Here is a 15,779-nt window from a genome sequence, read left to right as displayed (position 1 = left end):
CCTCTTCCCAAGAAAAGAATAGGGAGTTTCTGTATAGGTTTTTTCCTTGGCTCCCCGATCCCAAGTTATAGCCTGAAAAATTATTTACTTTCTTCCTTATGTCAGGGTTAGTCTGAATCTCGGTCAATCTAAAGTAAAAGAAAAGGAAAAGTAGAGAACAGGAAAGTCAAGGAATGGAGGCCCTTCAGAAGTCATCCCCTCCTTTCCCTGCCTTCATTCTGTCTAGCCCTTCCTTAAGGCAGGGGAAGTGCCTCATTTGGCTAGATCCACCTTTGTTTCTTACCTGTACCCACAAGGTAAGCCAAGAACCTCCTAAATTCCATCCACCCAGATACAGCATTCCCTCTTCTTCTCCACCTCCCCCTTCCCACAAACCCCTACACAGAAAGATCCTTCTGAAACTTTTTGCTGGAGAATTTTTTTTTATTTGAAAAAAATGTATTTAACAAAGTCTGGCAGTTTTTTGTTGTTGTTGTTGTTTCTTTGTTTTGATAAATTAAGACTCTCAAACCCACCCCTGTCACTTCTGGAAGTTGATAGAAGTGATGAGGGAAGGCATAAGTAATATCAAGTGAGTTCCATAAAAGGGAAGGCCAATGGTATAAGAGCTTTCAAAAAGGGAAGACAAAAAGGAGTGTGGCCCAAGACTAGAAATGAAAGCCACCAGTGTTCACAGATCCAGCTGAGCAGACAGTACCTCACCCTTCCAGAACCAAGTCAATTCCCAGGCAGATTTCTAGTTTCCACTTAGCTTTCAGGGTTAGAATCGAGGCTACCCCTCAAAGCAACCAGAAAGATGAGCCAAGTGTGAATCAGAAAATTATTGTGCCACATCAACCGTTGATCTAAAGAGATATTTAAAAAGTAGGAAGAACAGAGTTTTGCAAATGCAAGGACCTCCCTAGTCAGTGCAAAGGGAGGCAAAGGACTTGGAAAGATGGAAGAGCTGAGTCTTGGGCCCTGTGCTGCTAATGGTTCCTCACTTAGCACCTCCTTCCTGCCACCGAGGCGACCACAGAGACTAGACAACTCCTCGCTCGAGTGGAGGGTCAGGTTTCGATTTGGCTTTGTGCCTTCCTCAATCTTGCTCCCTACCCCTTCAAAAAGGGAAAAAAGCAGAGAACACCGGAGGAAGATTGGAGGTATGGAGACACCCACAACACTGGCCTTTTTTATCAGGTGGGGAACTACTCAGAATTCATCCTAACCCCCACCTGAGTCTGATATTGCACAGAAGAACAATATGTGGAGTTTTCACCACTGCACTGGTCCTACCCATCCCAGGGTGCTCTACCAATGCCTTCTGGGACCTCTCTTCCAATTAGCAAGAATGACCACGTCACACAAACATACACCGATCACAGAAACATTAGATACACACAGATATTAAAATAAAGTTGCATGGCTTGAAAAGGTGTAGAATCTTGCTAACCCTGGCTAGAAGGGATGCTCTGTCTGTCCACAGCCCAGCTGCAGAGACTCTTAAGATGGGCCAGAACTGAAAATCATTGGGGGAAAAAACACTTCTTCAAACCTCAAATCTACTAGGATTTATACTCCAAGCAGAACCCTGCCTGCAAGCAGGGCACATTCATGATGAGGTTTCTAGCTACAAATTCAAAGGTAGCCAGCCCTGTCTCTCTCTCTCTCTCTCTCTCTCAGGATGGTCAGAAGGTCCTCCCTGAGGTATAACTTCCTTCTGTAGTCCCAGATCCCAACTCTTTTTCCATTCTCTCCCTCACCTGTGCCAGCAGGGGAGGTCAATGGAGGTCAAGCCTGATCCTGAAGATTTGACAGAAGGACAAATGTTTAGCACACAGGTGGTTTCTCCCAATTCCCAACCCTGAGAATAGATGCAGTGGGGATTGTGATAGGTCCTGACATGGTTGGGGGTAATTAAGAGAACTGATCTTAAATTAACTTTTTAATTATAAAAAAACAAAGGTGGGAGAGGAGATAATTGGCAGATAGATACTAATGCTATAGAAACCAGGGTTAAAAGGCCCTAGGTATTCCGAAAGAGAGGCTGAAATGCTGGGAGCTGAGGAGCTAGAGTCCAAAGGGGGAAATAAGAGAAGTAGGTGGTCATCTTCCCCGGCCACTTGCCTGAAAGTCCAGGAAGAGAGCTGGAGAGGATGTGGATGTAGGTAGCAATCAACAAAAATGGCCTTAGCTTTGACAGTACATCCCACCTACCCCAAGAGGAGGATTCCTAAGCTAGAGGTCCAAGTTAAAGAGCAGCCCAGGGCCCAGACCATCATTAAGGAACCTAAACTTCACCCTTGGTTCCTCCCAAGGGTGGGCATAAGGACTCCTATCTCAGGTCACTTGGGTATCCAATGCTAGAGCTGGTTAGCCAGTGGTCATTTGGTCAGTCCTGCTGCCTTGACCCCATCGCCAGGAGGGGCTTGACCAGGGTGGTAGAGAGAGGAGTCCAGGCTCCCAAGCCCTTCTAGACACTGATAGGTAGGGAAGACAGAGGGGAAGGTCCCGGGGTCATTGGTTCAGGAAGGGGCAGCATTTCTTCTTAGCTGAGCACAGGACTGGGGATTCCAAGATGGCAAAACCTGAGTAGGAAAAGAGTGGAATGGTAAGGCTTAAAGGCCAAAGGGAAAGACCTACAACTGTCTTTGTGCTAATTTAAACATAATGGGATATTTGCATTAAATAGACTATATATCTGAATATTTTGGTGTCTGGATTTCTGCCTCTTTCTGTCTCTTACTCAGAGGTCCTTTACTCACTGTTCTATCTGCTGGATCTCATTGTGAGATTTCACTCATTTTTTTTCCTTTCCCATTAATTTCCAACCCAAGCCACAAGATCTGAGGATGGGGAGGGGAGGTGGACAGGACTCCTTTCTCCTTTACTCACCATCTCTCTTAGAACTATAAGCCCCTGGAGCTGCTCCACGGTCTGTCCCGGTTTCCCTTGGACCGCATTTGCTCTTGTACAGCACCTGTCTGTGAGGAAAAGGCATCTTAGAGAATGACATTGACCCTTCATTACCTCAACTCCCCACACAGATAGTCATTTTTCCTGGAAAGGAGATACCCTTCAGACCCCAAGTCTCCTTAACTACAAAGTCATTTCTTAGACCTCACCTTTCTAGCTATATAGTCTCAGCCCCGTTCACTTAGTCTATTCTTAAATATGAAATGTGAGCAGTTTTCCTAATAATACTCTGCATTTTTATAATGCTTATATTTTTATCTTTTTTTTTACACCAATTTGCTTTTCAAAACCATGTTTTTGAGATAGGCCTTGGAGACTTCCTTTTCAAAACTCCCAGGCAATAGCTTCAGTCTCCAGTAGAAGGGAACAGTTCCTATCTTAGATCCCCATTCCAAGCATCCCTCTTTTCTCATATTTACCATGGAGAGTCCATCTCCAGCCCCCATCTCTCCAGAGCCAATGTGTGTTAGATGAACAAAATTCATTGGTTCTCCAATCATGGTCCTGTCAATCCGCCTTCTCTTCTTTTTCTGTTGGGAAAGGGTGAAAAGATTAAGAATTAAGGCTGTCAGCCAGAGCTGAGAAAGAGGGACAAGGAGCTCAGATCCTCTAGGGAGGAAAGACCCTTTCCTCAATAAGACCATGGGAGAGAGGGGCAGATCAGAGTATGAGGGAGAGACTAGAACTAAAAAGACATTGTGTCAGGAAGATGGGAAAAAAGGACCTGGGGCCGTGGTCTAGAGGGCAGATGCTGAATCAGCTGAAGTCACTCGGTTTGATGAGAGAACAATATGGGTAGTTGCCTAGCACTGCCCCCTTTCCTGCCCACCAGGGAATAGGGAGCAGGATGGGAGAAAACTGAGACCATTTTTTAAACTTTGCCTCATGTACTATCTGCCTGTGAGACACTAGCCTGGCAGACAAGACACAGAGAGCCTGAAAGGACCAGATCCTGCCAGGTGTGAACACCACAAGGTATGCTCCCTCTTGTGTGATGGGGTCGGGGAAGGGGGGGGGGGGGGGGGAGAAAAGAGAGACTCACCGGCTGGGGTTTCTCTACCACACAGCAGCCCAGTTTGTGCCAAAACTCACTCATGTTCCCTGATGGTTCCAGTTTTGTCCCCCTGCCCGAGGCCCCAGAGGGCTCCTTTTCTGGTCCCTTGGTCCTCCTTCTTTGAAGACCCCCCTTTTCCCCTTATTCTCCTCGGGGGAACTGACAATTAGAATGAGTCAGAAGGACCTGAGACGGTAGAATCTTAAGGACCTTCAACTAGTCAGTGCCTCAGTCCATGGCAGACTAGGAAGGAAGAGGAGAGTAGAACAAATGTAGCTGAAAGTTGTATCTTCCTCAAGACTTGGAGACCTGGAAGAGAGAAGGGGGTGAAGAAGTCATGGCGAGGTACAGCTCTTCTCTGCGAACCCCTTACTCCAATGCCAGCAGCGTTTTCCCAGTCTCCTCTTCCTGCCCCCGCCCCCCATCCTAACACTGCTTCCTCCTTGTCCACTTGAGGACCTACTGGTTTTGATAGCTCAGGCAAAGAGGTGACAGTGATGGACAGGAAAAGGCGAAGGACAGAAGCCTGTGGCAGCTGGAGAGATAAGAGATTTGGGGTGCTGGAGGAAGGAGAGGAGAACCAATGGGGAGGAGAGCAGGGCTGATTTGGGTTGGGGAGTGTTGCAAGCTTCAGCTTTCTCTCCCTGAGGTGGGGGCGGAAGAGGAGGGGCAGATAAATAACTTAGAACTGAAGAGGAAATAGTGGTTTCTTCTTCTCATCAACAGGGCCCCTACCTTCCTTCCCTACCACCACCATTTCTGCCCTGTCTCGTCTCTCCTCCTAACTTTGCCTCTCATTTTCTCCAACGAAAGTATTTATTACCCATAGAAATTTTTAAAAATATCCTTCTGACAATAAAATTCTTTTACAATCTGATTTTAACATCTTTCCTGCCTTAATCATACCACTTTTTTTTTTTTGGGGGGGGGAGTAGTTTGCATTTTAATGTTCAACACAGGCCTTCTAATTAACTGTTGTTGTCCAGTGTCATTATGTTCCCTTTCATCTTCCTGCATCAGGGCAGGACAATCCCCATAGTTAGAACTTACTCCCTTCTCATCTCTGCCTGATGAAATCTTTTTCTTCAGGGTTTGAGTCAGGTGTCATGAAATCTCTTGATTCCTTCAGATAAAAACAATCACTGCATATTTAGACTTTCTAAAGAATGTTTTAAGGCCAGAATATTCCCCATCACAACCAACTTTGTGTCATAATTTATCATGTTTGTGCTCTATCCTCCATCCCAAATAAAATTTTAAAATCTTTGAGGGAAGAGAACCACATGGTTTAACTTTGTATTCCAGAGCGTAACATAATGCCTTGAAAATAGTTGGAACAATAAATGTTCATTAAACTGAAATGATATCCTCCCTTTTTCCCTCAGGGACAGTTTGTCATAATTCCTCCATTACCTGACCTTGAAATATAGTCAGGAATGTGTGTGTGTGTTTTTACATTCTTTGTTTGTCTTTAGTGTGATATGTTTTACTGTATAAATGATATGTATATTCTATGTTTCCATATACTGCATATTATAATTGTTGTCTATATGTTGTCTCTATGGGGTCCTCTATCCTAGCAAGGTTTTAGACCCATTCTCTCCACATACTTTGGTGTGGTGTTCTATTCCACATTATTCCCCACAAGACCTCTGCTCTCACCAGCCTTGAGTCAACATCCTCCCCTTTACAAGCACCATCAGCTGCTTCATCACCTAATTGCCCATCCTCAACAACCAGATGCTCAGCACCAAACTAAAAGACATATCCACTGCTATTTTAAGTGCTTAAGGATCCTTGGTGTCTATAAGATTAGGACCTTTCACTTCAAAACTTGTTATAATTCATTTATTCAATAAGCACTTACTCAGTGCCAACTATAATAGGCACTGGAGATACAAAGATGGAAAAATAACAATACTGACCCTTAAGTAATTACAATGAATTAGGTGTGACATACATTATAGTATAATTCTGTCTCTGCTGACCTCCAGAAGCTTCAGTGTCTCCCTATTACCTCTAGAACCAGATAACTGACTTCCACACAGTTTCCAAAACCCATCTCATATTACTCCCTTTCATTGATTCTGCCAAAATGGGCTACTTAGAACATGTATTCTGTATAGTATATTTCATCTCCTGTCTTAATCATCCCTATCTTTCCCTTCCCCTTTTGAAATTCTAAGTCTATCTACTAGATGAGGATTTTCTTGGTCTTCTTAGTTGTTGGTCTATACCCAAACCCAGCTTCAAAATTATCTTGTATTTCCTTTGCATATATTTTGAATTTATTTATTTGAGACATATTGTTTTCCCTCAGAATGTAAGCTCCTTCAAGACATGGACCATTCCCTTTTCCTCTTTATGTAACTCCTGCACTTAGCAGTGTTTGCCACATAAATGATTACTATATTCTTACTGAATTATATTGGTAAGAGCAAAAGATAGAGAATAGTTTGCATTAATATACTGAATGTTTACAAAATGCTTTCCTCATAGTAACCCTGTGAGGTATAAATACAATATGATTATCTCCCTTTTCTCAGAGCAAGTGAATCAGGAAAGAGTTGAGGGAGGCAGGAAGGGCCTTCGAGGGAGAGGATTTCAAATGGATGAGATGAGAAGGACGGAAGTGCACTCTTAGCAAGAGGGATGACTTAAGTGATGATGGCTCAGAGACAGGAGATATCATGTCTCATTTTTCTCACTAGCCATCAAATCTGGATCCAAAAAAGGAGACCCTCTATTTTCCAAATTAAGTCCTTTTTATGAATGTATTCATCAAAATATATTGCCAATAATTTTTATTAAGTAAACATGTATTAATTATCTCCTAGGCCCGGTTGTCATGCTGTGCAGTTAACAGCAGCATCTCAGATACCCAAGGTATGTAGCACTGGATGGGGGATATGGTAAAGGCCCGGGGGAGAATCTTGGTTTTGATGCTGTTGTAAACATGGGCAAATCACAATCTCATGAAGCCCATTTTCTGATCCATAAAATGGAGTAAATAACACATATATTAACCTTAAAACCTTTTTAGCCTTATTTCATTTCTCCCCTAAGCCTGGCTTTTGGACTCCTCCCTGTTGAGAACTCCAGAGATGGAACAGCAATAAAATGGGAACATAGATTTATAGGAGACTGAGTCAAGGGAGAAAAGAAAACTAACGGAGGTTTTGTCTCCTGTCGCTGAAGGACCAGACAAAGGGCAGAAGCTAGGACAGACAAACGCGGGTTGGGGGGGAGGGGGGACCTGTGCTCTGGGGGGCGGTCAGTCATAGGGTTTGTCTCAGTGGTAACAGTGGGTGGAAGAGGTCAAGGGGGAAATGGAGAAAACAATGAAGAATCGGAGGAAACTCCCCCCGCCCCATCCAAGGCAGGCTCTGTTAAGCCTGGCCTGTCCCGGGGAAGCTGAGTGGACAGAGGTAGACGGGGAGGGGGAGGGAGCGGCGGAGGGAACAAGGATCCTTCTGTTCCCTCCTGCGGGGACCTGGCCAGAGCTGGGGGAGGGAAAGTGTGAACAGCGCTTGGCCCCAGCCGACAAATGATGCTAAGAAGTGACCGGGAAATTCCGTTCTTCCAGCCTGGAGAATCTTGAGGCTGTTGAAGTTCAAAGGAGAAAGCTCGGGAGCCCGCCCGTCCCCGCCCCCTCCCCCCAGCCCAGGTGGCCATCTTGTGTGGAAGTGGGCATGTGGGGAGGTCAGGCCTGGGTGACTGGGGGGGGGCTCGGCGCAGAAAAGGAAGCAGGCAGCCAGCGGGGTCGGGCGGCTGGCGAAGGGCGGGCCTGCGGAGAGAAGGGAGCCCCGGGCCGCAGCGCTCCAGAGGCGGGGCTTTTCCCACCCAGAGAGGCAGGGGGAGTGGCTGAGAAGGCAGCCCCAAGGAGAGGGACTTGCTTCTAGGAGGGGACTTCCAGGCAGTCAAGGGGAGCTCCTCACTGGTTCCCACAGAGAAAAGGCCGCCTCCTCCGCCCAAGGTCACGGGGCCCCGAGGACCCCGGCCCCTTCCTGGGAAAGGACGGGGCTGTGGCAGTCCGGAGAGCCAAGGGGATGGTGCCCTCTGGTCCCCCAAACCTTGGGAGCCACAGCCCGGGCTTGCGGGGCTGGGATCTTAGGGGAACAGAACCCTAGAGGGAGGCAGGAGGGGCGCCGTTCCCTGGTCCTGCCTGGCCCCAAACCGGTTTTCCCGGTCCCGCGGCCTCCCAGCACCCAGGCCCCGGCCTCCGGCTCGCTGCCGCTGCCTGACAAGCCTTCACAAGAAGCAGCTGGAGAGAAAGAGAAAGGAAGAAGGGGGGTGGAGGGGTGGGAGAAAGGGGAAGCACCTCGACTTCTTTCCGGAAAGGCCTGGGACAAGGAGAAGGGGTGACGGGCCCAGGAAGGGGGGCAGGACCCCGGGTTTTCGGTCAAGTGACAGGCGCGGGCAAGACCCGGCCCTCCCCCCACCGCCCCTAGTTTGGGGGCTAGAGGCAGCGCTGTGCCCGCCGCAGGCCTCCTGGAGGGAGTCCCCACATAAACCCGTCACCCTGCGGCTCCCCTGAGCTCCATTCCCGGCCTCCAGCCCGGCGTTCCCAGAAGCCCTTCTCAAGGACCTTCGCTTTTCTGTCCGCCTCTTACTGGCCTACGGCTGGAAACTTGAAGGCGGAAGTCCACCATCCTCCTCCTCAGCGGCTGCTCCTCTTACCTTACTTGGCCATTTTCCAAGCTTCCCCCACCCAGGTCGCTGATCTAAATCTCCCACCAGAATCTCAAGGTTAATTGGGCTCAGAGGGAGTCCCTCTCCCCCCCCCCTCCATTTCTTCAGCCCTCGACTCCCCAACCTCCCCTGCTCTCGGGCCCTTTCGTGGCTCTCACCGTAAAGAACTAACTAGACCTAGGTTTGTCGAGCTGTTCTTGGGGGAGCCGGGTAAATGGGGGGTTCCTTCCCGCCCCCCACAGCCCCTTCACCTCAAATCCATCCAGGCTCAGATCTTCCCTCAGCATCCGGTGGCCCTCTTTCCCACCCTCCCCCCACCCCCAGAGTGGACAAAAGCCCAGAGCCGGCCGAGCCCCTGCTCTCTGACCTGCCTTTCCCAGGGATTGAAAGGTCTGCTGGGGATAAAGAGGGGCTTCTTGGCTCCAGCCCTGGGTCCTCCCGTCAGGAACTTCAAGGTTTTCTCTTCTAGGCGGTGTGGGGGAACTGAGGGCGGGCCTGGGGAGAGGTGGGGCTGGCTGATGGCGGAAACGGTAGCAGCTCGATTACGAAATCCGCCTTTCTGCAGCCGGGCCCGCAGCTCCCACTCTGGACAGATCGGGGAATGCACGGCTGAGGGGGGCAGCGCCGGGAGCCAGCCCACCCCGCTGGGGGAAGCTCGGAGGGCCGAGGGGCTCGGGTGGGCCCGGGGAGGAGGCGAGAGGCCAGGAGAGGGCAGGAGCCCCGAGTCCCCCCCAGGCTCTTCCCTGAAGGTCAAAAGGAACGTTTCTGCCCTTTCTGCAAGCAGATTAAACATTACTGACATTAGACTTCATGGATCACAGACTTCCCTCCCTCCCCCCGGAGTCTCCTCCCCAAGCCTCTCCTATGCCCTTCTCTAAGGGCAGGTAGAGCTGGGGGGGGAGGGGAGTGCTCCTCCCAGCTTGGGTTTGGGGGGGGGGGGTATTCTGAAAGATGACAACGTGGAAAAAGAATCAAGAGCGTCTCTGATTCTAAAAGCCATTTCCCATCTGAAGTTGGGGGGGGGAGTCACCCCTTTTAAACCCTCCCCTCTTGCTGCAATGTAGACATTTTAATTCATAAACCTAAAAATAAATCAAAGAAGAAACTGGTTCCCGGGGCACTGTTAGCAGCTGTCTGGGCGAAATGGAAGTTAATTAACATATTGTGACTGGTCCTCCATCAGGCCTATCTGATTTCTTCCCCCAGAGAAGCCAGGCCCGAGAATCATTGAGAATTAGCAGAGTCAGAGGCCCTAGCTGGGAGGGGGAGGGGAGCGGGGGAGTCCTTCCGCCCCTTTAGGAGGGGCTGCATTGCAGGGGGAGACGGAATAGACAGTCAGACACTCTCACAGGCAGAGGGAGAAGGCGTGAGAGCGAGACAGACAAAGCTTCAACTGCAACCTTCTCTTTATCCACCAGCCCAAGACCCCTGAAGGCTGACCCATCCTTGGAACCCCCCGACTGTTGGTGACTGGTAAGCTGAGCTGAGGGGAAAGGTAGAGGGAGCAGAGAGGCAGCTTGTTTTACGGGGATGGACCATGGGTTGGGAAGACAGAAAAGGCAGTAAAAGGGGAGTTCTAAATAAAAGGTGGTCACTTAATAGATGTGATCTGTCATATTTATTCATGTAATTTCCTATCTCTCTTTACATCCCTCCAGCTCTAGATATCTTTGAATATTTAATTACCTTCCCAAATCTTATTTCTAGCTATTTGTGTGTATGTAAGCATATATAGTCTTTTCCTTAATATGTAATATCTCTATGTATTGATCTATTCATCTGTCATTTTATCGATCAATCATTATTACTGTTTTATCATTATTAATCTATCTACCTCATTTTAAAAAAATCTTAGTATTTCTCTGATATGTCTCTGTGAAATCAGCGTTCACCCTGGGAAAGATTTATCAAAGCAGGTTATGTAGGAATAGCTGCCAATGCTCTGGACATCAGTCTTCTCTTGTCTTAACCTTTCTCTCTGGAGAAGAGGCAGAAGTAGGGAAGGGAAGGCCTTCTGTGATGGGGAGCTGTCCTGCCGGCTCATTTGAATTCAGTGCAGTGCACAAGACCAGGGGATGGGGGCCAGTTTCTGGGGGACTGCATGTTTGCAGCTTAGAGGTCTGGAGGGAAAGGTAATAATATTATTTAAAAGGGTTGGGGACAGGATGGGCTGTTTATAACGGAAAGGTTTCCATTACTTTTCCTTCATGAGTAACATCATGACACAGATTTTCTGAGGCGAAGGTAGTAAACACATCAGGTCCTAAGAAGGTTTGATGTGACCAAGTCTTTGTGTGTCTGTGAATGGGTGTGTCTGTCTGTATTTCTATATTCCTATATCTCTTCTCTTTCATATGTCTGATAACCTTTGCCTGCATCAACATGTAAATTTATCCAGATAACTGAAGGCAAAATATGCTTTTGCTTAAAAGTCTAGATAATTGAAAATGAAGGCTATAGCTTCTGTCCAAGCAGTAAAAGGGCTGTTTTCCGGAGTAAGGAAAGCTTTTTATCAGATTTTGTTTAATCCCATGCAAAATTTTATTCTAAAGTGAATACCACTGTTATGAAGGGCATTTTAAGCACCAGTCATTCAGAGAAATTTTATGCGCATACCTAGTTTATTTCTCTGTTGTAAGTTACTGCCTATTTAGATCTTTGTGTTTCTGTATCTATCTCTGTATGAGCTTCTGGGTTAATAATACATCTAGATTTAGATCCTAAGCAAATATTTTTTAAAAGATGTTTTGCCTGACTTAATTGCCTCACCTCCCTCCCCCCCCCCAAAAAAAAAAAATCAGATTTTCTGCTCTGCCTACTATGTAAGGACTACTCAGTCAGCTTTTACATCAGAGCAATGGAAAATGGAGGCAGCTCTTAGAATCTGATTCTTGCTTTTTATAGTCACTTACATTTTCTCCATGTAGATATCGGAATATTTTTAACACTCAGAAAAATAAGTCCAGTTAAATAGATAGTTCTTGAAAATTTAGAGGATAACTAAGGGTTTGTAAGTAGAGAGTTTATATTATCTTGCAAGTCTGATCAATAAGTATTACGAAGGCTATTAGGTTAGTATTGTAATAAGTTTTATAGGAGATTTAAGAAAACTATAAACTATTAATTCTATCTTCAAGGAAACATTTTAATACAACATTTGGAAGATACGTACTGCTGGTAAGGTTATTTGCCAAACCTGGTACCACTGTTTTGCCTTCTGAGTTTATTTCTTAGGACCTCTTAACCCGCAAACCTTTGCAGGGTTAATCATATGGAAAGTATTTTTTGGTGTGTATGTTCCTATATTTTTTGCAAATATTTTTGAGGTGGAGCAGAGCTGAATATCTGGGAATGATGACCTCACCTTTCTCACATACTTCCCCCACGCTTTGCCAGCCATCCCTGCCTCACCCTCTCTTCTAAGCAACTTCCATGCTGACTAATGCTCAGCTTGTAGGGTTTATTTTAGAATTCATGCCTAGTTAAAAAGAGAAAGAGCAACAAGGATCAGTTAACGTTTAAAAATTCCTTCCAGCCTTCTTATGCCGATGATTTCAATCCTATTTTAGTGAATGGATTTCTCTTTTAGTACAGAAATTTATTTCAAGTACAGAAATTTCACATTATTCAGGGAAATTTTTGCACTGTTCAGGACAGAGACAGAGAATTAAGTCCAGAATAATGGTAGGGATTGTTTTCTACATCCTAAAGAGTCTTTTCAGGGAAAGAAGTGAGTCTTGACCCTTCTGGACATTCCAGTCAATACCTTATATCTCCACCCTAATCTCTCTCTAGTTGCCAGGATTGTTCAAAGATACAGTTTTTTTTTTGTTTTTTTTTTTTTTTACTGCTTAGCAGCAATGTGTGGGTGGGGTGAGATTGGTTAGGGAGGAGAGTGAAAGTGATGATGGGGATTCAATCAGCTTGGAGAAAATTCCATTTAATAACTGAATCTTTCCCTATGAAAGGCTTGGCACATAAGTATTCAATGGATGAGAATCATTTGGATTTACCCCTACAGGCAAATAAATCCTTTGCTTTATTTTTTTGCCTTTGAGTTTTTGTATATAAGATTTCTAGTCATTTGCCTTTATTCCTTTAGCTATTACTGGAAATAAGGGCAAAAGGAACCATAAGCAGTCGTGGAAAAGAAAAACTTTAATTAGGGTTTAGCTTTTGTGTAGGGGAGGACAAAGCTGGAAAACTGAACCAGGTCTTTAAGACATCAACTGTGGCCTGACAGATTTGGGATGTTAATCTATATGTGTACCTTTAAAATAAAAAAAAAGTTAACATCATTGATCAACTTTTGTATGCTGAATTCTATACAGCTGTTAGAAGAACATAAGAGAGGTTTGTATCTTGCTCTTAGAAAAAGTCATCGAGCTAAATAGAGATTTTAAAAAATGCTTTAAAAGACAACTAATTTTATGATTATCTTCTACATGCATAAGAAAGAACTGATTCTATATATCTTACTCTACATATATGACATCGAACTAATTTTTTATACCATGTAGTCTATAATGGTGCTATATTCTCAGAGCACAATATACCTGTGATATGGGGGAACACTGAAAGGATAGGTCTGGAACTTGTCAAAGTTAAAAGAAACCTTCCTGAAGGAATTGATTTTATCATAGGATTTGGAAGGGAAGAAGGAACAGAGAGCAGTAAAGAGGTTTTCAAGACAGGGTATAATGTTTAAAAAAAAACAACCCAGCAACAAATCTCAGAGGCAGAAAATAAAAAGTTTATTTGGCTATAGTGATAAATCCAAAGGATCCTCATTCATTGAATACTCATGTCCCTAACATTGCATAGAAAAAGAGTCTAAAATCTGGTTCCTCCCTTCAAGGAGGTTATAATTTAGTTAGAGGAAAAATTAACCTGTGAAGCAATTAGGGAACAATAAACAATAAAATAACATGTGTTGTATACCGTAAATACAAGCATACAAGAATAATGCAGTATGGGATGACATCTTAATGAATTCCAGTACTCTCTTAAAAGAGGTAGGACAGGTGAAGAATATCTTGTACTTTTAACAGTGCAGAATGTTACAGTGGAGATGACTGTAGTAGATAATCTTGTTTAACTTTGGTTTTTTATTATCAAATGAGATAATATATGTAAAATGCTATTAAGTGTTTTGCAAACCTTAAAGCGCTACGTACATATTAGCTATAATATAAAAGATGTCACCATGGGAAAAGTGAGAATTACTGGAAAGTACAAAAACCTCTCAAAATGCACAAATTTTTGTCTAAAAGAAAGCAAAATATGGATAATCAGATAGTTAATTGTGAGCAAAAGGTCAAGGCAAGGAATGTGAAGAATAATGGTGACAATCATCTGTTAGCTGGGGGGAGTTTGTAGATAAAGGAACCAAATTGCAGAGTTGAGTTGATGCTATAGGGAACTCTATTCTAAGATGGTTCACTAAGACAGCATTTAAAGGCAAGGGATAAAAGGGAGGATTATTGAAGAACTTGGAGTGGATGGGTGGAGCACAGGAGCTCTGTTGCTGCTTGTTTCTGAGCTGGGGAGAGACAGGGAAACAGGCCAGGAGCATCACGGAGGCTCTTGGCAATATGTATACTAATCGGTGATTCTTTCCCAGGGAATCATGTGGGACCCTGTGAGCAGCCAATATAGCTCCTTCCTTTTCTGGAGGATGCCCATTCCCGAACTGGATCTGTCTGAGTTGGAGGGCCTAGGTCTGCTGGACATGTCCACCTATAAGACCCGAAACAACAGCAACAATGGGAATCTGTCTGAGAAGCCAAGTGAAGCTGTGCAGCAGAAACATCCTGAAAGCGATCCCCTTCTCGAATACAGCACCTTCAACTTCTGGAGAGCTCCTATTGCCAGCATCCACTCCTTTGAGTTGGACTTGATTTAAGGCTAAAACCTTTTTTCTCCCTATTACCATTTCTGTATTTTCGTTTTCTTTGGCCCCTTCCTATCAACACTTCTCTTTGGCTCTGCTTTCCTTCATTCATTGTGTTAAGGTGGTGCTAAAAGAATCTGCCATGGAATGGCTATTTATTTATTGTTATTTATTTCCCTCTGGACTGTACTACCCTATGCACCCCTTTTCCCTATGAAGTCCCTCAAATCACTTTGGAAGAGGTATGGTTCTTCACAGGAAATGTCTTAGGTACCCAAATTCCTTTGGCTCCTCAAACTAATTGGGGGATAGGTACAAACCAGCCTGGCTCAGAGTCAGAGTAGAATGGTAGTAAGAGGTATAGTAAATTAATTCTTGGTTTCATTGTTACCAACTTTATAGACAGTTTACTAGCCTTTCTTACTCTCCTAGATCAGTTAGCATGGTTGGCTTTCTCACCAATCACCGAACATTCTGGGATTTTTTATTTGGGATTGTCTGCTATAAAAAGGTAATAAAAAGTGTAAAAAAATAATAAAATAAGCAAGTGTCTTCCCAGGCAAATAAGTAAAAGATGAAGACTTTTAAGTCCTCAGGTAATAGATGATGAAAAAAATTGGAGCCAATGATGAAAATTCAAAGAATTTAAGAAATAATTTGGTTTTCTCCAATTTTTATATGCCTCTCTATTTCCCACTTAAGCAAATTTTGAAATAATGAAACCCCCCCTTCAATGGAGCTATTTTCTTTTGCTCAGCTTTGTTCTTAATTGAAGGCAATGAGTAGAAATATAGCAAGTTCTCTCACTAAGAAAAAACAACACTCAAATTCTAAGCTTTTGAACTTTTATTTTGCTATTTCTGACAATTTTTCACCTCTTGTTCTTAGCTTCATTCCCTTGACTTGTAGTCTCCAAGATCTTACTTAGTTTCAACCCTTTGGAAATTATCAGCCCAGCAGCGTTTAATGGTTCATGTACCTTGAGGACATAATGTGAGATGATCAATACCTTCTCCACATCCTGACACTCTTGACCACACTTATCTTTGCGAGTTCTCCCCTCTTCCCCCAGCAACTGCTGCCCATTTGTGCTGACATTTCCTCACACTCATTGAATAAAGCTGTTTAATCCCACACCCGAACTTCATGATTCCTTCTTCATAGGGAGGCAGTTGGGATATGCGG

The 15,779-nt window shown here is 44.7% G+C and overlaps 2 protein-coding genes across 3 annotated transcripts; one reads left to right on the top strand and one right to left on the bottom strand.

Moving 5' to 3' along the window:
* Nucleotides 1-402: 402 nt before the first annotated feature.
* Nucleotides 403-9,167, bottom strand: CDC42SE1 (CDC42 small effector 1). The gene is made up of 5 exons (XM_051992704.1): nucleotides 9,069-9,167; nucleotides 3,998-4,318; nucleotides 3,375-3,485; nucleotides 2,875-2,963; nucleotides 403-2,567 (listed from the first exon to the last, which is right to left on the bottom strand). The coding sequence occupies exons 2-4, from the start codon at nucleotides 4,049-4,051 to the stop codon at nucleotides 2,889-2,891; spliced, it is 240 nt and encodes a 79-aa protein (XP_051848664.1). The 5' UTR covers nucleotides 4,052-4,318; nucleotides 9,069-9,167; the 3' UTR covers nucleotides 403-2,567; nucleotides 2,875-2,888.
* Nucleotides 3,502-15,728, top strand: MLLT11 (MLLT11 transcription factor 7 cofactor). Of its 2 annotated transcripts, XM_051992702.1 has the most exons (4): nucleotides 3,502-3,930; nucleotides 6,847-6,895; nucleotides 10,120-10,174; nucleotides 14,325-15,728. In XM_051992702.1, exon 4 carries the CDS (start codon nucleotides 14,331-14,333, stop codon nucleotides 14,604-14,606), a length of 276 nt encoding a protein of 91 aa, XP_051848662.1. In that variant the 5' UTR covers nucleotides 3,502-3,930; nucleotides 6,847-6,895; nucleotides 10,120-10,174; nucleotides 14,325-14,330; the 3' UTR covers nucleotides 14,607-15,728. The 2 variants fall into 2 exon arrangements, with proteins under 2 accessions (XP_051848662.1, XP_051848663.1); XM_051992703.1 differs by lacking the exons at nucleotides 3,502-3,930; nucleotides 6,847-6,895 and adding an exon at nucleotides 8,305-8,758.
* The last annotated feature ends 51 nt before the right edge of the window (nucleotides 15,729-15,779 follow it).

The sequence above is a fragment of the Antechinus flavipes genome, chromosome 4 (assembly GCF_016432865.1).
Source record: "Antechinus flavipes isolate AdamAnt ecotype Samford, QLD, Australia chromosome 4, AdamAnt_v2, whole genome shotgun sequence".
NCBI lineage: Eukaryota > Metazoa > Chordata > Mammalia > Dasyuromorphia > Dasyuridae > Antechinus > Antechinus flavipes.
The sequence above is the reverse complement of the archived record's forward strand: the minus strand, read 5'-3'. Positions and strand labels throughout refer to the sequence as shown.